The following is a 22167-nucleotide window of genomic DNA, read 5'->3' as shown; positions in this document are numbered from 1 at the left end:
GTTTACCAAGATCTTCTTCCATCACCAATCCAAAGTCATAAAAGCATAGGATACTGCAGAATGAAGACCTATACAAGGACATGATAGAAGCCTCTACTCAGGGAATCCTTGAGAGGAAAGTTCCACAATTGAAAAGTTAAAACCATTAAAAGAGGTTGGCAGGTTAGTTCCGCAAATTGATAAATTCTAGTTATGGGGTATAAATTAAAAATTAGTGGTAGTCCGAGAGTGAGTGAAGATTTTAATTTTATTATGCCCAAATTTCTCACTTTCTTCACAAATATTTCAAAAGAAGAATAAGCACCAATTGAGCATAGAAGGACATGCAAAATATTGGGTGCCTGAAAGATTGATTATTGAGTGGGCATCTCCTCTAAGAGCTACGTCACACAAATATTGTCCTTATTCTCGAGATTCCAGGTACCAGGGCTCATCACTATCGGCCCATAAGTCTGTGCAATGTCATTTACAAAGCAATATCAAAGATACTTACCAACAAGCTTAAAGCAACCATTCATAAATTGATATCTCAGCTTGAAGATCAAGAGACACATGAGGATAATTCTATTATTGCTTCTAAGTTCTTTTACACAATGAAAGGAAAATGCAGAGTTATGACATTAAAGAGGTCGTGGACAAAGTGTATAATAGGATGGAGTAGACCTTTACGATAGATGTACTAAAAGAGTTTTGATTTAGAGCCATCTCAATTAATTGGGTAAATCAATGCATTTCAAATCCAGCATACTCAATTCTACTAAATGGAAGTTCATTTGATACCCTAAACCCTCTAAATGACTGATACAATAGGATCCCCTCTCCCTATCTCTTCATACTTGGCTCAGAGGTGCTTCCTTGCCTCTTATTAAAGACAGAACAAATGGGGCAATGGGGTGGAATAAAAGGCTATAGGGAGGCACTGTAATATCCCACATTTTTACAGATGACATGATCATCTTTGGTAGAGCAAGCCTAAAGGAACTCCAAATTGTTATAAAATACTTAGATTCCTACAACAACTATTCCGGTAAGAAAATCAATATTCACAAATCCAATTTTCATTTTAGCAAGAATACCCCCACACATGCCAAGAGATTTAGGCCCACTTGAATATAAAGAGGGCACAAGTATTTGAGACTTCCAAAACAATTTCAGAAAAAATAGGTATTTACATATATATTAGTTTGAAAATATAGTAGAGTTATCCCAAAATAGGATAGCCATATGGAAAGGTAAAGTACCCTCACAGGCAATTAGGAAGGCAATTAGGACTAAGCTGATATGAACTGTTGATGTGGGTCTTCCCTCCTATTAGGGGTGATAAGGACCGCTATCGGTCCGATCCGGTCTAATCGTTCCAACCATTTTTTTTAAATTGATTAATAAATTTTTTTATTAAAATTAAGTGACTTATTAAATAAAAATTACATAATAAATTGTACAATTATTAATATCTACTAGTACTATATATTATAGTTATACATTAAAGAATATAATAATACATTGATCTAAATATATATAGTTATAGACTTAGTATCAAAACTATAACTAATAACTATACTAGTAATATTACTAATATACTATATGTTAGTGATAAATTGGTAATACTATATTAACTAATACTCTATGTAATTATAGTGATTTAATACTAACATATTAAGTTAACTATACTAATACTATTATAAACTTATACATATACTATAATTTACACTATAACTCTTATAATATGTTAATATATTAATATATACTAGTACCATATATTATAGTTATATGTTAAAGAATATAATGCTTATGTAATATTGTGATATATTAATAATTAATTATATACAATTATTTATATAAATAATAAAATATATAGATATTTTATTTTCATTCGGTTCAGTTTGGTCCGAGTTGAAAAATCCTTGGACTAAGACAAAATCAAATGAATTTGGTCCAAATTTTTTATAGGACCTGACCCAATTCAATTCGGTCTGGTCTGATCCAAAAAGGGCTAGTCCGGACTAGCCAAATTTCACCCCTACCTCCTATAGCATGACTACCTTCATGTTCCGAAAGACCCTTTCTACCTCTCTAGATTCCATGTTTAAGAACTTTTGGTGGGTTTTACAAAGAAGAAAAATTTCACACCCAAGTTTTGGAACAAAATTTGCCTACTACAAGAATAAGGGGTTGGGGTTGAGAATGTATGATGGTAATGAAGCCCACATAGTGAAACTAGGTTGGAGGATTATGAAGATCTCAAACCTTATGTGGGTATGAGTTATGAAATACATGTATCTCAAGGTGCTTAATGTTCGGATATAAGGATGATACCGACATCATGGATATGAAAGAGGATAGCAAAATGCAGTAATTTAGTTAGAATAGGTTCTCCTACTATAGCATTATAGATGAAAATTTGGTGCATGTTAAGGATGACCCTGGGACCCTTAGTTTGGAAAATTTTAGACCCCGACCTACTTTAGACCATTCTCTTTTAAAGCACAAGGACAAAGTCTCTAATTTTATCCTTGACTCACCAAGGTGATGGATTCTACATAGAGAGTTAGGGTTTAGAATGATCATGATTCACCCCACAATAGGATTTGTAGAAAATGTGTGGATATTAATCTACCACTATCATTCTCTCCATAATGCTCGTATGAACTAACAGTAACACTCAAAGAAGAGGTACTCGAACAGGGAACCTAGCACTTCCACTTCTTCAATTGGGTTTATAAAATCTAGCCATAGACATTTTGGTTGGATACACCACCCAAACCACTCTCCATATAACCAGTTTCAATCTCTCTGAATTTGAGTTGACCAAATCCTTTTTCACTCATTTGAGTCAAGGGGAAAAAAATTTTGTAGTCAGTTTGTTTGGTCGAATTAATAGGCTGACTTTATCAAGAACTCCTCATTCTTGTTATACGCCCCATTTTAGTTCATCATTTCCAACAACTCAAGGGATGTGAATTTTTAGGATATCATTGGCAAATTCATTATCAGATGTTTGCTTGATCTTGTGTTCATTCCATCGCCTTGGTGAGTCAAGGATAAATTAGAGATTTTGTCCTTATGCCTTACAGGAGAGTGGTTTGAAGTAGGTCGGGATCTAAAATTTTCCAAACTCGGGATCCAAGGGTCATCCTTAACATGCACTAAATGTTGTGGCGAGAATGATGATTTATGATGAGAATAGACTTATTTTGACAATAAATAGTCATTTTAGTACGAAATAACTAGTCACAAATAACCAATTTTCTTGTAGCGTGCCATGGATACAAGGTGGCTCCTAGGTATTAGTGCTCCAGCTAAAAGACCCGACAACCCTACCAAGTCAATAGCCAAGAACTTCTCCACAGTTGGTGACAGCTCACTCAAAGACTGAAATGCATCTGAATTGCCTCAAGTCCAACCATATATCAAGCTACATATCAAATCTCCATGATTCTAGAAATTGTCTTCACCATTCACTTTGTTTCCTTGTAATGTTTCCTTTAATTGCGCTATTGACTCTATATAGAATACAACAAGTGTACACTATATTCTTTATGCAATAAAATAATATTTTATACCTCTTTATGGTATCAAGAGCCAGTTCTTGACTCACATCCATTCTTCACCTTTTTTCACTCCATAGCTTCCTCTGCAACTTCTCAAAAAAATAGTACCATGTTTTTTGCTTTGAAAATTCACATGCTGTGTAGCAAGCTCTTGAAGAAATGTTTTCACTTCAATCTCAAGCTAGGGTCACTACCATACACCTCAATCTTGCCTCTTGGCAAAAAGGCAACAACATTATTCCAAAGTTCTACCAGAAAATGAAATCTTATGGTGACACACTTGACTCTGTTGGCCAACCTCTATCTAATAGTGAATTTATTAGCTATATGTTAGCTAGTCTTGGGTCTTAATATGACCCTCTCATCACTTCTCTTATTACTAGGTTTGACCCGATGTCTCTTCAAGAAGTATATGGTCACCTTCTTACCTATGAGCTGCGATTGGAACAACAACATGCCACTATGGATCTTGCCAATGCCTTTGCCAACATAGTCTCTCGCAACAACAATGCTCTCTCTCATCCTAATGCCACAGACAACCAAAATTCCCAAAATCAAAACAATTGTTATTGAGGTAGAGGTCATGGCGGATGCAACTCATCTTCAAATGGCTCAAAGCCAATCTACCATGCGTGCCATAGACATGGCCAAACTGCTTTGAAGTGCTATCATCAGTTTGACTCCTTAATCATGCCAACCAGACCCATTCTCATCAAGAAACAATATGATCCTAGTTGGTATCCAAACATTGCACTACGCACCATCTCATCGTTGATCCTAATAATTTTAAAATGCATGTTGAGGATTATATGGGCACAAATTTTATTTGTGTAGGCAATGAGGCAAGTTTGCCGATTTAATATATTGGTGCCTCACAAATTTCCACCCCATCCAAATCTCTTTTCTTAAAAAAATCTCTTGCATGTTCCTTTCATAGAGAAGAATTTATTCTCTATTGGTCAATTCACCAAAGATAATAATGTGTGTTTTGAATTTCAACCTCATTTCTTTTGTATGAAGGATCTTAGCTCAGAGAAAATCCCTCTTTGTGGACCAACTAAACGCAAACTCTACCTTCTTCCTCCTTTATTCTTCTCTACAGTCAAATCTACATGTGTCGGTGAACGGGCTACCCTTGATACATGGCATTGCTGTTTTGGTCACCCCTCTCTACGCTTCGTTCACAGTATCCTCTCTTCTAATAAACTTCCTGCTAGTGACAATAAGTTTTTCCCTATCTGCAACTCATGTCAATAGTCTAAAAGCCATCAACTCTCTTTCTATTTCTACCTCTCTTGTTCTCATCATCCTTTAGATCTCATATATTCGGATGTATGATGAGGCCACTTTCCAGTTTCATTTGTAGAAGGGATTATGTAATATTTCTTGATGATTATAGTTAAGGGTGTAATTGGTCTGGTCTAGTTCCAGGGGAGTCACAAACCAAAAATTTTTATCCACCTTTTTTTTAAGATTGGACCGATTACTCCTAAGGACTGGACCAAACTATTATCTATTAGTTCAATCGGTCCAATTCGGTCCAGATGAGCTAAAGACCTTTCTTCTTTTTTTTGTAGGTAAATTAATACAAAAACTTAATTAAATTAGTAAAATAAAAATTAAGTGAGCTCTTTAATGTGGATTATATAACTATCTCATTAAAAAAAATAAGTAATTATAATTACATTTATGATATTAATAGTTATTAACTTAGTATTTTAGTATTCATAATAGTCCATATTAAAATTCTAACATAAATTTTAATATGGTTAATGAATATTAAATAATTTAATCATCCATAGATTATTCATGCTTACTTGTAACTTAGGTATCTTAAAAAAATTTACGTAATTACTTTAATTAGGTATAAATAGTAGAGTATTTATTCACATATAATAACATATATTATCATATGATTTGTTATGATATATTAGTTAATTGATAGTATATATTATTTCACATTTTATAGGGCCAATGGTGATAGATTAGATCAAAATTAAATAATTAACTTATATAATTACTATATAAAATAATATATTATATATAACAAAATATTTAAAAAATTTATATGTAAGTGATTCATTCAATTTCAGTCTGGTCTGGTTCAATCCAAAAAAAAAGCCACACCCCGGGACCGGACCATTAATTGAATTTTGGAGACACCATGAACCGAGACCAATTGGGATGAATTCGATCCGACCGATTTTTCCGATCCAGACCGAAAAATTTTCACCTCTAATTATGGTTCAATCCAAAAAAGCCACACCCCAGGACCAGACCATAAATTAAATTTTGGAGACACCATGAACCAAGACCAATTGGGGTGAATTCAGTTCGGCCAATTTTTCCAATCCAGACTAAAAAATTTCACCTCTAATTATAGTAAAATTTTCTAGTTATTTCCTTTAACACGCAAATTTGATATTGAGCTACATTTTATCAATTTCAAAAATTTGTTGAATGCCAATTTGGAAGAAAAATCAAATCAATTCAAACTAATTGGAGTGGGGAGTTTTGTTGTCTACATCAATTCTTCCATAGTCAAGGCATTTCTCATCATTTAATTTGACCTCCCACTTATGAACAAAATGGGTCCATAGAACGTTAACACTACCATATCGTTGAAACCAAACTCTCTCTCATATATTATGCCTAGCTCCATGTGTAACTCCCGCTCTTGTGGTAGATCCTTTAGAAAATGATTTTAAGAAAATAGACGGGAATTACGGTTCCTTTTCAAATTTCTTTTCCTTCTATGCCATGATACAAAAAACTCCACATTTATAAATAAAACATATTTTTTAATTTAAAAGGTTACAGCGAAAAATATTAAATTTTTAAATTTAAGTCTCTCGTATAGAACGTTATGCCTAGGCTTTCGTGCTTTTCCCCTTTGCCTGTGTCCATCTTGACGAGTCATACCAATCTTATCCCTAGGAGGGCACACATAAAAATTAAAATAAGTCGATTACTCATAAACATTACTTCATACAGTTAAAATATAGAAACATAGGTTTTCAGTCATGCATTCATCATTCTATACATATCATATATAGACGTTCATTTTATTCTAAAATGTTGCTATGTGGAGTTTTTCTTTAGAAATGTTTTCTTCTTGTAAACAGTTTTTCTTACGCCTCACTGCCTTCATTTCTTAAAGAGTTTGTTCATACATACATCTTTTCTTATATACATACATTCTTTCTCATCTCTTTCATTGGCCAAAGTACATTGTTACGCCGTGTGTGCTGGGGTTAGCGGTCTTTTGGACCTTGATCCCGCCCATGACCACAGGTTAGGAATCCATTCCGTTATGGTGCAACACTAGATGCACTACTAGTACTACTTACCCAACATTACAATCTGTCCAATCCAGTCCTTCGGTACCCTTTCCGTTCATTTATGTGGCCGTTACATATTTTCATACATTAAAACATCAATCCTTTCAACCTTTCCAATTCTTTTCAGTCCTTCAGTTCGTTCATTGTTAAAAGTCATTTAAAAGTATCATCTTTCATAGGGGCATTTTAAAACCTCAGTTCATAAGAACATTTTAAAACACTTTCTTCACGTCATTTAAAGCATCTCTTAAAGCATGAGGCCTAAGCCTCGCATTTCCTTTAATGAAATTACGTCTAGTACATACTACGTATACCATCCATTCATATGCATACACTTACATACTTGGGGTGAGTAAAAAAGGACTACCATGATGGGTCGTTACATACTTATACTTGAAAACTTATACTTAGCATTCTTTCTAAAGCTTGTTTCGTGTCATTTCATAAAGCATCGTATAGGAAAAACATTTCATTTTCATTTTCATATATTTAGAAAACTCTAGAAGAGTATGAATGTAATACTTACTTAGACTCCATGCCATACTCATTTCATGCAATCCATTCATGTGCGTGTCAGATGGCAATCTACATGCATACACATAACCTCACGTCATTCTCTATCTAATGTATAAGTAACTATACTAGAAATAGAACTACGCTTCACTTGGAACACTCTACATCCATCCCTAAGTTCTTACGTACTATTTACTATGCTAAAACCTTAGGGGCTCATTTACTGTCACTACCTTCGTGTTTCACCTTGGGGTTAAGATGTTAAAACCTTCATCTTACTCTCCTATTAGTCCCATTCCAATGCACGACTTGAATTAACTAAGTCACGTATCCCGATCCTAGACAACATATCCATTACTATCCTAACCCATAATCAATCCTCATTCTCATCCATACATGTCATATGACTTTAAGCCAACTCTGATGCTTAAACATCGTATAACTATGCTTAAGACAGATTACCCATTATACATGGTAAATCTTCCAGGTACACGTGTCTCACCAGATGCATATGTACCTTACCCTTTATCACCTAAGATCAACTTATAGTCCATTGAACGCCCGCTGGTATAAACAAGTTTCATACTTCGATACCAACTTCTACTTAAACCTGGTCAGCAAGACCTTCCTACTTCTAGGCCCTTTACAAGTTCATCCCAACACTTGACATGACAAGTCTCCATTCACCACTACATCTCCATCACGTCACGTAACTTGAGACAAATCCCAAGTTACGTCATGACACCCGCCATGCTTTCGCTACGCTACTCTTACACTTTTATGACATTTTATATATACTTTCAGCCATAAGTCAACCACAAGGTGACACCTGTCACCTCAGACTAAAGGCTACATCACAGCTATTTCAAGACACTGTTACACAATTCCCGACACTATACTGTACACTTTACGCTCCTCAACTACACCATCCAAACCTTCGTGACACGCTGTTTGCTGTATCACAACGCTGTATAGAGTACACTTCATGTGAACTCTTTTCCATCCACACTACGCCATGCATCACTACGACGCACGCCTCACGATGCATCAGTACACTTCATCGAGCACACTCCACGTGTACTCCCTTCACACACGCTACGTCACATCACCACTACTGCACACATCTCGCACTCATACTTCACAGCACAGTCCACAACACTACACAATTACGCCCAACACTTCACTACATAGCCACAGTTCACAGCAAACTCCACAATACTAACAACACAGTCCACAACCTATCAACTAACATTTATTATAAACCTAGGGTTTTGGCTACTAGATTCAGGCTGAGCAAGGGTGGCCAACATGGTGAGGGGTTCATGGGTGACAGCTAACATCGCATACGGTGGCGGTTAGCCATGTATAGTGGCTAACCATCTTATATGGTGGTTGTCCATCACGTAAAGTGGCTGTTTGAGCTTAGAGAAGGGCTAGGGGTGGTTTTGGAAGGTTCATGGTGGTCTCATAATGGTGGTGAGGGATGGAGCATGGCGGCATCTCAAGTGAATAGTGCACCCGAGAGAGAGTGAGTGTGCGTGAGGTTGAAGGGGGCTATGGAATTTCGTGGGGATCTAGGAAGAGGGAGGCTGGTGGTGGTGTTTGGTGGGGCCAAAACCAGCGTATGACAGCGCTAGGGCCGTCAATGGTAGATCTAGGCCATGAGAGCCCCATTTCAATAAAGGGCAAGAGGGGGAAAGAAAGGGGTTCACCGTGGCTTGGGTTCCATGGAGGGAGTTCACCGGAGGGAGGGGAAGCCATTGGTGGCAGTGTGGTGGCCTAGGTGGCCATGTACAATGGTACACAGCTGGAAGACATGGGTGAAATCCATTTTTGGGTTGTGCCGCCACAAGAGGAGAGAAAGGCTTACGGAGGGGAGAAACCAACATGGAGGAGAGAGGAGGTGTTGTGGAGCTCGCTGGTGGTAGAGGTGACTAAGGGTAGCTGGCGATGGCTGAGTTGGGAGGAGAAGAAGAGCAGCACGGGGGGGAGGAGAAGAGAGTATACCGATGGGCTGAGAGAGAGAGAGAGAGAGAGAGAGAGAGAGAGAGAGAGAGAGAGAGAGAGAGAGAGAGAGAGGAAAAAGTGAAGGAAAAAGGTAGAAGGTTGGGTATTTAATCCAGGCCCTTCGTCTTAGGATCTACAAAACGATTTAACGGTGAGTTTAAATACTGATTTGAAAATACGTAAACATTTATTTAATTTCAAATACTGAGAGGAATTAAAATAGAATATTATTTTATAAACTAAAGTTCATAAAATAATATTCTTCCATTATTAATTAAAATGATGAAATCTTGTTAATTATTTGAAGAAGATAAAACAATTTAAATTAATTTAGAGTTTTCAACATATTTTAAATATTGTAATATTTTTACATGACTAAAATATTTAAATTAAATAATTTTTCACAATTATAATATTTTTGGAACTCTTCAAAAATATTATAATTGTATTATTTAAAAACAAAGCTTAGTTCGATAATACTAGAAATATCATATATAAATATTTTTAGAATATTTAAAAATATTCGTAAGCTTTAAAATATTGAACTTACTTTAAAAATCCGCTTAGTAGGGGGTTAGATATTTAATCCAAGCCCTTCATCTTGGGATCTACAAAACAATCCAATGGTGAGTTTTAATACTGATTTGAAAATACGCAAATATTTATTTAATTTAAAATATTGAGAGGAATTAAAATAGAATATTATTTTATAAACTAAAGTTCATAAAATGATATTCCTCCATCATTAATTAAAATGATGAAATCTTGTTAATTATTTGAAGAAGATAAAATCATTTAAATTAATTTAGAGTTTTCAACATATTTTAAATCTCGTAATATTTTTAAATAACTAAAATATTTAAATTAAATAATTTTTCACTGTTATAATATTTTTGAAACTCTTCAAAAATATTATATGTGTTATTTAAAAGCAAAACTTAGTCCGTTAATACTGGAAATATCACATATAAATATTTTTAAAATATTTAAAAATATTCGTAAGCTTTAAAATATTGAACTTGCTTTAAAAATCCACTTGATACCTTTAAAAACACGCCATCAAGGCTCAGCACGTACAATGAGACTCATAAATATAGAAGAAAAAATGAGCGGGTTGTTACACTATGCCAAAACAATTTTGGTCTCATGCCCTTTAAATTGCTTGTTCCCTCATAAATCAACTTCCTTCTCTTGTCATTGGTCATAAATCCCCTCTTGAATGTTTGTTCAAGGTCAAGCCCGACTATTCATTTCTCAAAACTTTTGGCTCAGCTTTTTGGCCCACCTTAAGCCCATACAATTCCCATAAAATGGATTACAAGTTCAAATTGTGTGTTTTTCTGCGCTATAGCCCATTCCACAAAGGCTAAAGTGTCTTTGTCACCCTACGGGCAGCATTAGCATAGCTAGAAATGTCATCTTTAATGAGACCCATTTTGCCTTTTCAAGCACTTCATCCCAACTCCCCTTCATTCTCTATCAAGCCCGCTAACACATCTAGCCCACTAGCTTTTTGTTCCTTTGTTTATGCTAGTAACAACTGTGGGTTCCACTACCTCACGTGATGTTACTGTACCATCATCTTCCTCACTCAACCATACAGCTTCGATCTCTGAACTCGTTGTCTAAACCCTTGCATGGAATAGAACCACGACTGATGCTAACTCCTTAGGCTCCTTCCACATCTCCATCTGATGTGCACAAGGCTACAAAATAATATCTGGTGTCCCAAATAGTATACTAACGGTATTGTTCCATACTCTGGCCAAGCCCTTACGGTGACTTCTGCTTTTGCTCCTATGGAACCGTGTTTCACCACTGCAAATAAAAACCCGGCATGAGGCAAGCCATGAACGAAGAGTTTGATGCTCTTCTTTAAAACCACACATGGTCACTCGTCCCTGCCATTTCCCCATAAACATCATTGGCAACAAATGGGTCTACTTCCTGAAGTACAATATTGATGGTACTGTCCAGCACCATAAGGCCCATTTAGTGGCCAAAGGGTTTCACCAATAGCCAGGACTTGACTATTGTGAGACTTTCAATCCACTAGTCAAACCACAAACTATAAGGCTCATTCTCTCCATTGGCATAACTCATCGTTGGTCCATTCAACAGTTGGAAGTCTCTAACACCTTTCTGCATGGTGATCTCTCTGAAGCAATGTTCATGGCCTAGATGCAAGGATTTTTTCATCCTCAATATCCACATCACATGTGCAAGCTGCATAAGGTCATCTACGACTTCAAACAAGCCCTGCACTCATGGTATTTCAACTTAGTAGCCACCTCCTTAAACATGGCTTTGTTGCCTCCAAAGAAGACAGTTCTCTTTTTACGTATCATCAACACTCACTGAAACTCTATGTTTTAGTTTATATTGATGATATACTTGTTACCGTTCCTCCATGATGACCATCCTTACACTAGTTCAAAATCTATGCATTGGCCTTCTAATTAAAGACTTAAGGCAGGTTCATTTATTTTTTGGTGTAGAAGCACATTTCCAAAACAATGGTCTTTTTCTCTCTCAACATAAATATATTCAAGGCTTACTCCTTTAGACCAACATGCACAATGCAAAATCTGTTTCTACTCCAATGTCTTTAGTTCACTCCCTTCAACTTTTTTACAGTGACCCGTTTCATGATCCGACACTCTACTAAAGCACTATAGGTGCTCTTCAATATGTCTTACTTACAAGGCCAGATCTCTCATTTGTTGTCAATAAGGTATGTCAATACATGCAACGACTCACAGTTAATAAGTGGGCCATCGTCAAGATAATTTTATGCCATCTTCAAGCTACCACACACCATGGCCTATTTCTCACTATGACCCCTTCCAATACTCTTCAGGTTTACTTTGGTGCGAATTGGGGAGGCTGTCTCAATGATTGTAAATCCACGAGTGGCTACCTTATCTACTATTGATTTAATCTCATTTCATGGAGCCTCTACAAATAGCACACTGTTGCTCACTCAAGCATGGAAGCCAAATATCGTGCCCTTGCAAATTGCACTATTGAACTCATTTGGTTTTAGGGACTTCTCAACTATCTTGGCATTTCTCTACATCAACCACCCATTTTATGGTGTAAATAATGGTGCCACATATCTTTTTGTCAATTCTGTTTTTCATGCTTGTACCAAGCATGTGACTATTGATTTTTATTTTGTTCAGGAACATATTAATCGTGGTCATCTTAAGATTCAATTTATCTCAGGCAAGGACCAACCCGTGGAGATTCTCACTTCATACCATTGGTTGCACCCAAGTTGTTATCTTACGAGACAAGCTCAATGTCACCACTGCTCCATTGAGCTTAAGGTGGTGTATTAGTGCTCCAACTAAAGGACTCAACAATCTTGCCAAGTTAATATCCAAGAAGTCCTCCACAGTTGGTGACAACTCACTCAAAGATTCAAATATACTTGAATAGCCTCAAGCCTAGCCATGTATCAAGCTACATATCAAATCTCCACGGTTCCAAAAGCTATCTCCAACATTCACTTTGTTTCCCTTTAATATTTCCATTAATTGCACTATTGACCCTGTATATATTCAGCAAGTGTACATGATAGTTTTTGTGCAAGAAAATATTGTATACCTCTTTACTAAGTAATAAGGTTGTACACAACCAAGAGTGACTTGACATGATAACATAGTAAAAAACACATAAAGGGATGATAGGGTAGCATGGTCTTCAAAAGAAACAAGAAGAAAAGACAAAGCATGGACCAAGCTTCTTAGGGACTTCCTCAAATTGAACTTTGATGTCATAGTTAGGGCTACCTTTAACATGTTAGCAACAATCTACAACGACCACAAAGAACTTATTCGTGTTTGAACAACTCAAGGGTGCCCAAATGACCCTAAGTATAGGAAAAGCAAGCGTTGCACCATTAGCAATTAGTTATGTCAAGAAGCTCAAGATGAAACAAATAATCATGGAAGGTGGCCCATTGAACATGATCATGACTATCCAACATGACCAAATTACGTCGTACTAGAATATCTCACTCGTGGTCAAAGACATCACAAAGAAAAATATAAGATGATAAATGTGACGCCGCCAGATCACTGCTTGGGATGGAATAAAGATTTAGAGCATCGGGACATGCAATACATGATTACATACTCTCATTCATAATAGTTAGTGTGCAATTCATCCTAGTAAATAACTAACCATATGCAATAATCACAGCGGAAAATAAAGGGTGACTTAAAATACTTGATGACAGAATGAATAAAACATCCCAAAATATTAATTAACCATAAAAATGTACTTCCCTCACTTAAGAGGTTCACATAAGTTCAACATAATGTGGGAGATAGAATCCCATAATATTGAAACTACATAATCATATTAGCTCGCACATCCACTCTATGGTATATAGAGTCAGAGCTATGAACATTAAAATTAAATCCAACTTTTACTCAAGATTCAGCTCTTCCTCAACCATTTATATCCAAAAATTCATCCTGCTCATCAAAAGCTTGTCCTAACACAACTTCTACCATTCCCCAGAATGATAGTAGGTCCACAAGGGTGAGATTTACTTAAAATCTCAATAAGTTAAACAACTAACTTGCACAGAAATAAAAATATGCATGCTTAAAGATAAACATGAGATGCATACTATGTAGATAAAAATATTTTTAGTTGTCTCCATCCAGATTCCTCAAATCCATTAAGAAAAACTTTAATACACATTTTCTTACAAAAACAAATTTTCGCTTCATCTTTTCAAAACATAATACTTCATCGTTATTAAAGCCATCAATATCATTAACATAATGTATGGTATCATCACAACTTCCAATCATAACTTCCCATTATGCAATGTGAGTATTTGCCGATGACTATAGTACAACTCATGTTGAAACTATGTTGTTTGTAGACTCATTCTCAATGCATTAGTAACATAATATTTCATCATAACATAGCATCATAACTTATGCACCCACCAGCCTTAGGTGCCACAAATAAATTCGCTCCAGTATTCTTTAAAAAAATCCATACGAAACCCATTGATTGATCTTTGTCAACGCAGGAGTTACCATCCCATTTTTACTCACTCTAGAGTAAACAGATGAGTTTTACTAAGATAATTCCTCATCCTAACCTTTGGGGTCATGACAAAAATTTCTTTTTCATACTATACTGGAAAATGTTTTTCATGACATGCTTGTGAAGTATGCTTTTGTGAGAAAATGACAAACTTCATATAATATGCTAAAAAGGTGAAAAATTATACGTCATGTAAGCAAGTAATTAATTGCTCAATGATATTTCACATGATGTTTCATGCTCAAAATGTCATTTATATCATGAATGTGGTATTTATAAATAAATCATAAATAAATTATCTAAAAGTAAGTTAGAAACTAACTTACAACTTTCTGGGTGTTAGGAAATTGGTGCGACTGTAATAAAAGGTATTCTAACTAGGAAGATGTTAATAATCAAAAGGTTAAAAAATTAGTATCTGCAAAATTGCCCTTATATTATTATGAAATTGCTACTTAGACCCTAAATTTGTACTATTTGCAATTTGACCCCAAATTTCACAAAACCCCATATTTTCTATGTTCTAAAACCATTTATTCCCTTAGAGTTTCAAGAATCAATTCACAATTATTCCAAAATCAACCAACCTGTGGCATGCATAATTGTCGGCCTATTTGTGATATCGAGTCTATAACCTCTATGGATGCATGTGTGCTCAACTTCCATCAATTGGAAACCATAAATATTGATCTCAAGTCTATAACCTTTATGGATGCATGTGTGCTCAACTTCCATCAAGTGGAAACCATAAATATGATCTTAGGGATATGTTTATAAATTAGATTCAGGTCTCATGAATTCATCCCAACACTTATGCATTGATTAAAACCAAATTATCACAAAACCATCAAACTGAGCATATGCATGATGTTTCTAACTTTTCCTTGTCAAAGAGAGGTTTAAAACCTAAATGAATCATGCATTTTTATTATAATCCCAATCACAAGGCTTTATTAAATGTTCATTACTCAAGATTAGGAAAATTTAACCAAGACTTCATTAATAAACTTCAATCAAGTGAAAACTGAAACATGTTTGATGATAAATACAAGATATTGATTTCTAAACCTATCATGACATGCTATTTTTCTCAAATATAAACTTCCAATCAATCACCCAAGATGTCAATTACACTTAAATATCAAGACATGTCATGACTAAAAGTTCATACCAAATAATATATACCTGCAAATCTTCAAATCTGGCTGAATTGCATCACTTGAAAAAAACCTTTCCATAACTTAATCAAATCTTCATCCCCATACCATAAATCAAAGCTCAACATGTAAATCTAACACCCAACAAGAGATAAGGCAAGATTACTTATAAAAATTGTGGCCTTAAGCTCTCAAAAATCAACTCACTCCAAGAACCTCACTCAAGCTACTCGGTTTAAATTCCTTCCTCACTCTTTGAATGCTTTGCTCTCAAGAACACCAAAAGAAAGCTAGAGAGAGTTGTGTGAAGAAGTGAGGAGTGAAGGGGGTGTTTATAGGACTCCATGGAGGGTGAGGGGTACACAACAATGGCTTGAAGAATGAGGGAGTTGATTGGTGGAGATGTTGAGTGAATTTCTAGATTTTTTCGTGCTATGGTTAAGATGAATAGTGCCCTATATTTCATGATTAACCCATGGAAAAGAGTTAGGAGGAGACTATAGGTGTAGTGGGCTGGCTTGCTTCAGAAAAATAAAACAAAAAAAAAAAAATCAAATGAAAACACACAATGGAAAGTCGACAGTTTTGCGCCAAAACTGCCCAAATTTTGGCATCCTTTCTTGTCCCTTTTCTCTTGGTCTGATTTGAGGTACCCTTACCATCATTTGCAAGATTTTTTAGGTGAGGAAGAGAGGAGGGATTGGCTGCCAAGTGATCATGCTCGAACAGAAAAAGAAAGGGATGAAATGGGTGGTGGTTTAGCTGAGTGGTTTAAGTGTGTGCCTCTTTGTTGAGCCAATCGGTTTTAAGGTCCATAAAAGGGGATTGGCCAAGCATAAAAATTACATATTTTGAAGCAATTCTAAGGTTGAATTGGGCAAGGGTGGTGGCGTGTGGAGATAAGAAAAATAGATGTAGAAAATCTTTGAAAAGCCTAGGGTACTCAGTTTGAATTCAACTTCACTTCTTAGGTGAATAGTTAGGTTTTTGTTTTTGGTTTCTTGGAACTGTTTTGAATACTTGCTAGGTCTGATTCTAAGGTGACATCATGAGGATCTCAGGGTTAGAAATTCTCTTAAAAATTGGTTGAAGGGGCATTGGTTTGGGGTGATTTGATGAAGGGTAATCGGTTTGCTTCAAGTGAGCTGATTGGTGGTTTAGTTGGCACTGACATGCCTTTGGTTCATGTGACATAGGTTGGGTTAATCCTAACCTTCAAGATTTGTCTAAGAGTGATGCAAAACAAGTGTAAAAGACAAAAAATTTAGATTTAAAAATATGAAGAAAAATGTTTCAGAAAACTATGCAAATTCTTGATGCTTGATACAATTCATGAGTGAGATGAATAGTGATCCTAACTCAAGTTAAAAACTTAACCAAGGTTGAATTGGGAACCCTAGGGGTGTGTGTTTGGGGTTTGGATAAAATGGAAACCAATGGTATAGTATATGTAAGTCCCATTTGAAAGAATGAAATGAAATACAAGGCTTGAGCTTCATGGGTTAGACTTTTTATTAGGCCATAGAACAAATATTGGTTATAGGCTTAGGAGTGAACTTATCCATGGGTCTTATGTCCAGATTTATTGGGCCTATCCTTAGCCTCAATTGTCCACTAAGTTGAGTTTGAACTTTGAGTCTTTCCTTAATTGGGTCATAGTAATCTCACTAAGTTGGACCCAATAGTCTAATATCCAATAAGTTGGGTCTAAGATCTTCGATCCTATATGTAGGGCCTAAGGTTCTCATCTTATTAAACTAGGGCCCTTAATAAACCACTCTTACAAATCTATCCAAATTGAACCCAAGTGCCTAACCCATTAGTATGTCATGTGTCATTCTTCCATTGGCCTCTTGGCATTAATCCTCAAAATTTATAACACTTTAATAATTCTAACTAATCCAAAGGTGTGAGTTTTTATTCCAATTCAAGGTCTAAAATTTCTCAACGAAAAAGGAAAAAAAAAAAAAAAAGGCACAACTTACACTAGTTAGGATTATGAGTGCTAAGGCCAAGTCCTAGATATTTTTAAGTGGGGTGTTACAATAAAAGAAAAATTATAACCTTGCAATTACTTTATATCATTATTTCAAGCTGAAAGTAATTATGTAAAATTAAAATTATTTTTAATAAAATGACGTATTTACGTTGGTTGAATATAAGAGATAAAAGAGTTGTAAGTTATCATTAACCATAAATAATTAATAAATAAATCCCATTTGTTTACTTTTTATCTAAAATGTATGGCATAGTCTATTTATTTTTCAATTGTGCTGAAAATCATTATTTTGAAAAATTCTATACTCATCACTGTCATTCTATTTAGATCTTATTATATAAGATATAACATATTTATCATAATTAAATAAATTTAATAATAAATATATTACCTCCTATATAATGAGATAAAAATAAAATAGACCGTAAAATCTCGTAAGATTAATCAAAGTATACATAAACTGACCCTGACAATTACGGATATCAAAATAAAATAGGAGAATGGACTACGGAGTATGGCGTTAACCTTTCAATTGAGCTGAAAATCATTATTTTTGAATGATTTTAAGAGGAGCTCTCTCCGGGCCTGCCCTAAACCCAAACCGGAGACTAGGTCCGGGATTGACCCAACCCAGATTCTCGAAAACCCATCGAACCCTAGGTTATCAGTCTCACCCTCTCTATCCATGAACCCTAGCGTCGCTTTCCCTCCATCACCGCCCCCCCTGCCCCCCTCCCCCCAACATTCCCCCTTCACTTGCACACTCTCCAGCAATGGCCGCCGCAGCCGTCCGCCCTCTCGTAACCGTCCAGTCAATTGAGGGAGACATGGCCACCGACTCCGCCACCACCGTTCACCTACCGGACGTTATGAAGTCACCGGTCCGGCCCGACGTTGTCACCTTCGTCCACTCCAACATTTCAAAGAACAAGCGCCAGCCGTACGCCGTGTCCAAGCGTGCCGGCCACCAGACCTCAGCCGAGTCCTGGGGAACTGGCCGCGCAGTGTCTCGTATCCCTCGTGTCCCGGGAGGCGGTACCCACCGTGCCGGCCAGGGTGCCTTCGGGAACATGTGCCGTGGGGGTCGCATGTTTGCCCCCACCAAGATATGGCGGTGCTGGCACCGGAAGGTCAACGTTAACCTCAAACGTTACGCAATTGTTTCGGCCTTTGCCGCCTCCGCTATACCCTCCTTAGTCCTCGCCCGCGGTCACCGCATCGAATCCGTCCCCGAAATGCCCCTCGTAATTAGCGACTCCGCCGAGAGCGTTGAGAAAACCTCCGCGGCTCTCAAGGTTCTGAAACAGATTGGTGCTTTTCCCGATGCCGAAAAGGCTAAGGATAGCCACGCGATTCGCCCCGGTAAGGGTAAGATGCGTAACCGCCGTTACATTAATCTTAAAGGCCCACTGATTGTGTACGGATCCGAGGGTGCGAAGCTCGTGAAGGCCTTCCGGAACATTCCCGGGGTTGATATCGTGAACGTTGAAAGACTTAACCTGCTGAAGCTCGCTCCCGGTGGTCACCTCGGGAGGTTTGTGATCTGGACAAAGTCGGCCTTCGAGAAGTTAGACTCGATCTACGGGTCGTTCGAGAAGCCGTCGGAGAAGAAGGGGTACGTGCTGCCGACGTCAAAGATGGTAAATGCTGACCTTTCGAGGATTATCAATTCGGACGAGGTGCAGTCTGTTGTGAAGCCGATCAAGAAGGATGTGAAGAGGGCGCCTTTGAAGAAGAACCCGCTCAAGAATCTCAACACCTTGCTGAAGCTGAATCCCTACGCTAAGACAGCCAGGAGGATGGCGCTTCTGGCTGAGGCCGAGCGGGTCAAGGCCAAGAAGGAGAAGCTTGACAAGAAGAGGAAGCCAATCACTAAGGTATTTATGAGTTTTTCTTTTCCTGCTTTATTGTTATCGGATTATTTTATAAGCAATGCTAACTTCAATTCTGTCTTCTAAATACTGTGTTCTACCATGGAAACCTAGAGTTGTCCTCTAATTTTAATCTTAATTGCATTGGAGCATAGAGTTAGTTGTCTAAATTCTTATGATTACCAATGTGCTCTCTTGTCTCGCCGGATGTTGTTGGATATCGCTAATTTGTTTTTGTTTTGGATAAGAAATAAGATTTTTCTGATTTCTAACTTGTGAAGAGATGTTATTCTTCATCCTAAATATTGTTATCCTATACATTTTCAAGTGGCTGTTCATTTAAGTGGTTAGGCGCAAGAGATCTTAAAATGTGTCACATCCCCAATTATTACTGTGGATGTCAAATCAAAATCTGAGGACGAGTAGCATTGTGCTCTGACTTGTTTACGCCGTTTGATTCCTTCTTGCACGATCAGCTTTGGACTTAGATGATATCTTTTGTCACTGACTGGTGTATCTGTCATCATATTTAGATGTCTTCTTCATTTTAATATGCTTATATGCATATAGACACTCTGAAATTCGTAATTTTTTTTTTTTTTTTAATTGAGCCTCAACCATGGTACAAACTCGTGCTTGCTTACTTTGCTTATCTACTTGGCTTCGATGAATGATAAATGATCAGTTAATTAATGGAAATATGTTGTTTCCTTTCTTGTTTTGGATTTTTTTAGGAGGAGGCTACTGCAATCCAGGCTGCAGGGAAAGCATGGTACCAGACAATGATATCTGATAGTGATTATACTGAGTTTGAGAACTTCACCAAGTGGCTGGGAGTCTCCCAGTAATACTTTTCTGGTTTCATCTGTATACCCCTTATTATTATTTCTTGTTTCACTTTGGTTGTGTTTATCTAGTTTGTTTGCAGTTTTGAGATGTGGCTGAGATTAGGTGGAGGAAATGCCCGGAATAAGATGCTATTGATTTTTTTTTCCCTTTCTTCTCATATTTTTACCCTGATTTCTCCCTTGATGGAAGAGGTTTTGTTTCCGGAACGTAATTCAAATATTTTAGGTGTGTAGACATGGTCGGTCAACTTGCTCTCTATGGATACATTATGGCACTTTAGCTTTTTGACAGGTTAAAATTACAGTTTCAAGAAAGAGTTATTTACTCGTGAATCCACCCTACCCAAAACCTTGGGTCCCAAAAGCCTGCTTAAACAATCTGAAGAACAGGAGTGAGAATAAAGTAAGAAAAATGCTTAACACAGTCGCTTGCCTCAAGCGCCGTGCAAACCGGCTGCTGAGTTGGCAAAATAGCAAAACGTAGTGGTTCAATTTTTTTTTTTTTTTTTTTTTTTTCTTTTTGAGTTTTCCTATGTCCCACTACGCAGACCATTCCCTCCATCCCAGACGTTCCCTCTTGCTCGCACAGACCCACGCCGCAAGACCTTCCCTCTCCTCCATCCCAAACTTTCCCTCTTGCTCACACAGACCCACGCTGCAAGACCTTCCCTCTCCTTCATACGAGAACTTCCTGTTTGGTCCTTTTGAGTATAAGAACCCATTAAGCAACTTCTTGGAGTACTGCTGGTTTCGCTGATCGACGACATGCATATATTTAGGAGCAGTTAATGCAAGATTAGTACAGATTTTAACTGGAGCTACCTGAGTTATTGATCTAAAAGAAATCAATTGACATTGGTTGCAAGGGAAATAAAAAGCTTTTGGGTTTAGTCCTAATTTGTAGTGTGCATCACCCTTTGATGATCATGCTAAAAAGAATATTGCGATTTAGAATGAGGATGGATAGTTTTACATTCTTTCAGAAACAAAACTAAATTGAAAGGAAATATATATTAATGATGTCGATAACAATCGATACTCACCAAGATTGCAAACTTCGATCATTCATGTTCTTGAAATCGAACTTCCAAGAAAACACGGGCTGCTAAACATCCCCATGGACCTGAAAAACTTGAGGACTGCACTTTGGCTCTCTATCAAATTGGAATACAAATCTTGGATCAGGTTCGGCCTTAACGCTCAAGTACAACTCTGCCGACGAGCCCTTTTTGTTCCCTTCGATAATGACCCAACCCTGGTGAATATTACTAGCCCTTGTCTCTACCGCCTGGAGATCCACCTTAACTACAACCGTCCCCAACAACTTCCTACTGTTCAAACCACATGTGATACCTCTCCGCCCCACTTAGACCTCAATTTGCAAGACCGGGTTGTTCCACTTATCAACAAGTCTGTCGATGTTGGTTTTGTTCAGAGTGAAGCAAGCAGCCAGGTAGCGATCATGGGAGTCGGGTTGGCTTTCTCGAGCGACCAAAGGGACTATCGTGTACTGAGTGGGAAAGTTCTTGAGTTTAATCTTGCAGAAGCATGGGAAAGTTGAGGGGTGTACGCCGGAGAAGGAAGGTTTGGAGGCTATAGGAAAGTTGAGGGCAAGGTTTCCGACGAGGATCCATAGAAAAGAGCACAGATCCATTGCCATTGGAGATTTCTTGGATCATTTTTCTTGCACACAAAGGTTGAGTATTGATGTCTCTAGAAGATATATGAACTGGGTTTTTCTTGCACAGTCTCGCTCACACCCTCAGAAGTAGGAAATAGAAAGTGAAATGGGTTTTTCTGCTTA

General features: G+C 37.1%; 1 protein-coding gene across 1 annotated transcript; it reads left to right on the top strand.

The window, feature by feature from the left end:
- The first annotated feature begins 18189 nt into the window (after window positions 1-18189).
- On the top strand, window positions 18190-20509 carry LOC122277500 (60S ribosomal protein L4). The gene is made up of 2 exons (XM_043087497.1): window positions 18190-19521; window positions 20250-20509. The coding sequence occupies exons 1-2, from the start codon at window positions 18418-18420 to the stop codon at window positions 20361-20363; spliced, it is 1218 nt and encodes a 405-aa protein (XP_042943431.1). The 5' UTR covers window positions 18190-18417; the 3' UTR covers window positions 20364-20509.
- The last annotated feature ends 1658 nt before the right edge of the window (window positions 20510-22167 follow it).

The sequence above is a fragment of the Carya illinoinensis genome, chromosome 9 (genome assembly GCF_018687715.1).
Source record: "Carya illinoinensis cultivar Pawnee chromosome 9, C.illinoinensisPawnee_v1, whole genome shotgun sequence".
Lineage (NCBI taxonomy): Eukaryota > Viridiplantae > Streptophyta > Magnoliopsida > Fagales > Juglandaceae > Carya > Carya illinoinensis.
This window is presented reverse-complemented; position numbering and strand designations above follow the sequence as displayed.

What these genes read in the sequence shown, in the direction of transcription:
- LOC122277500 (XM_043087497.1), top strand. Translation starts at nt 18,418, where the DNA reads ATGGCCGCCGCAGCCGTCCGCCCTCTCGTAACCGTCCAGTCAATTGAG. An exon ending in AGAGGAAGCCAATCACTAAG is followed by an intron (nt 19,522 to 20,249) that starts GTATTTATGAGT and finishes GGATTTTTTTAG; the next exon opens with GAGGAGGCTACTGCAATCCA.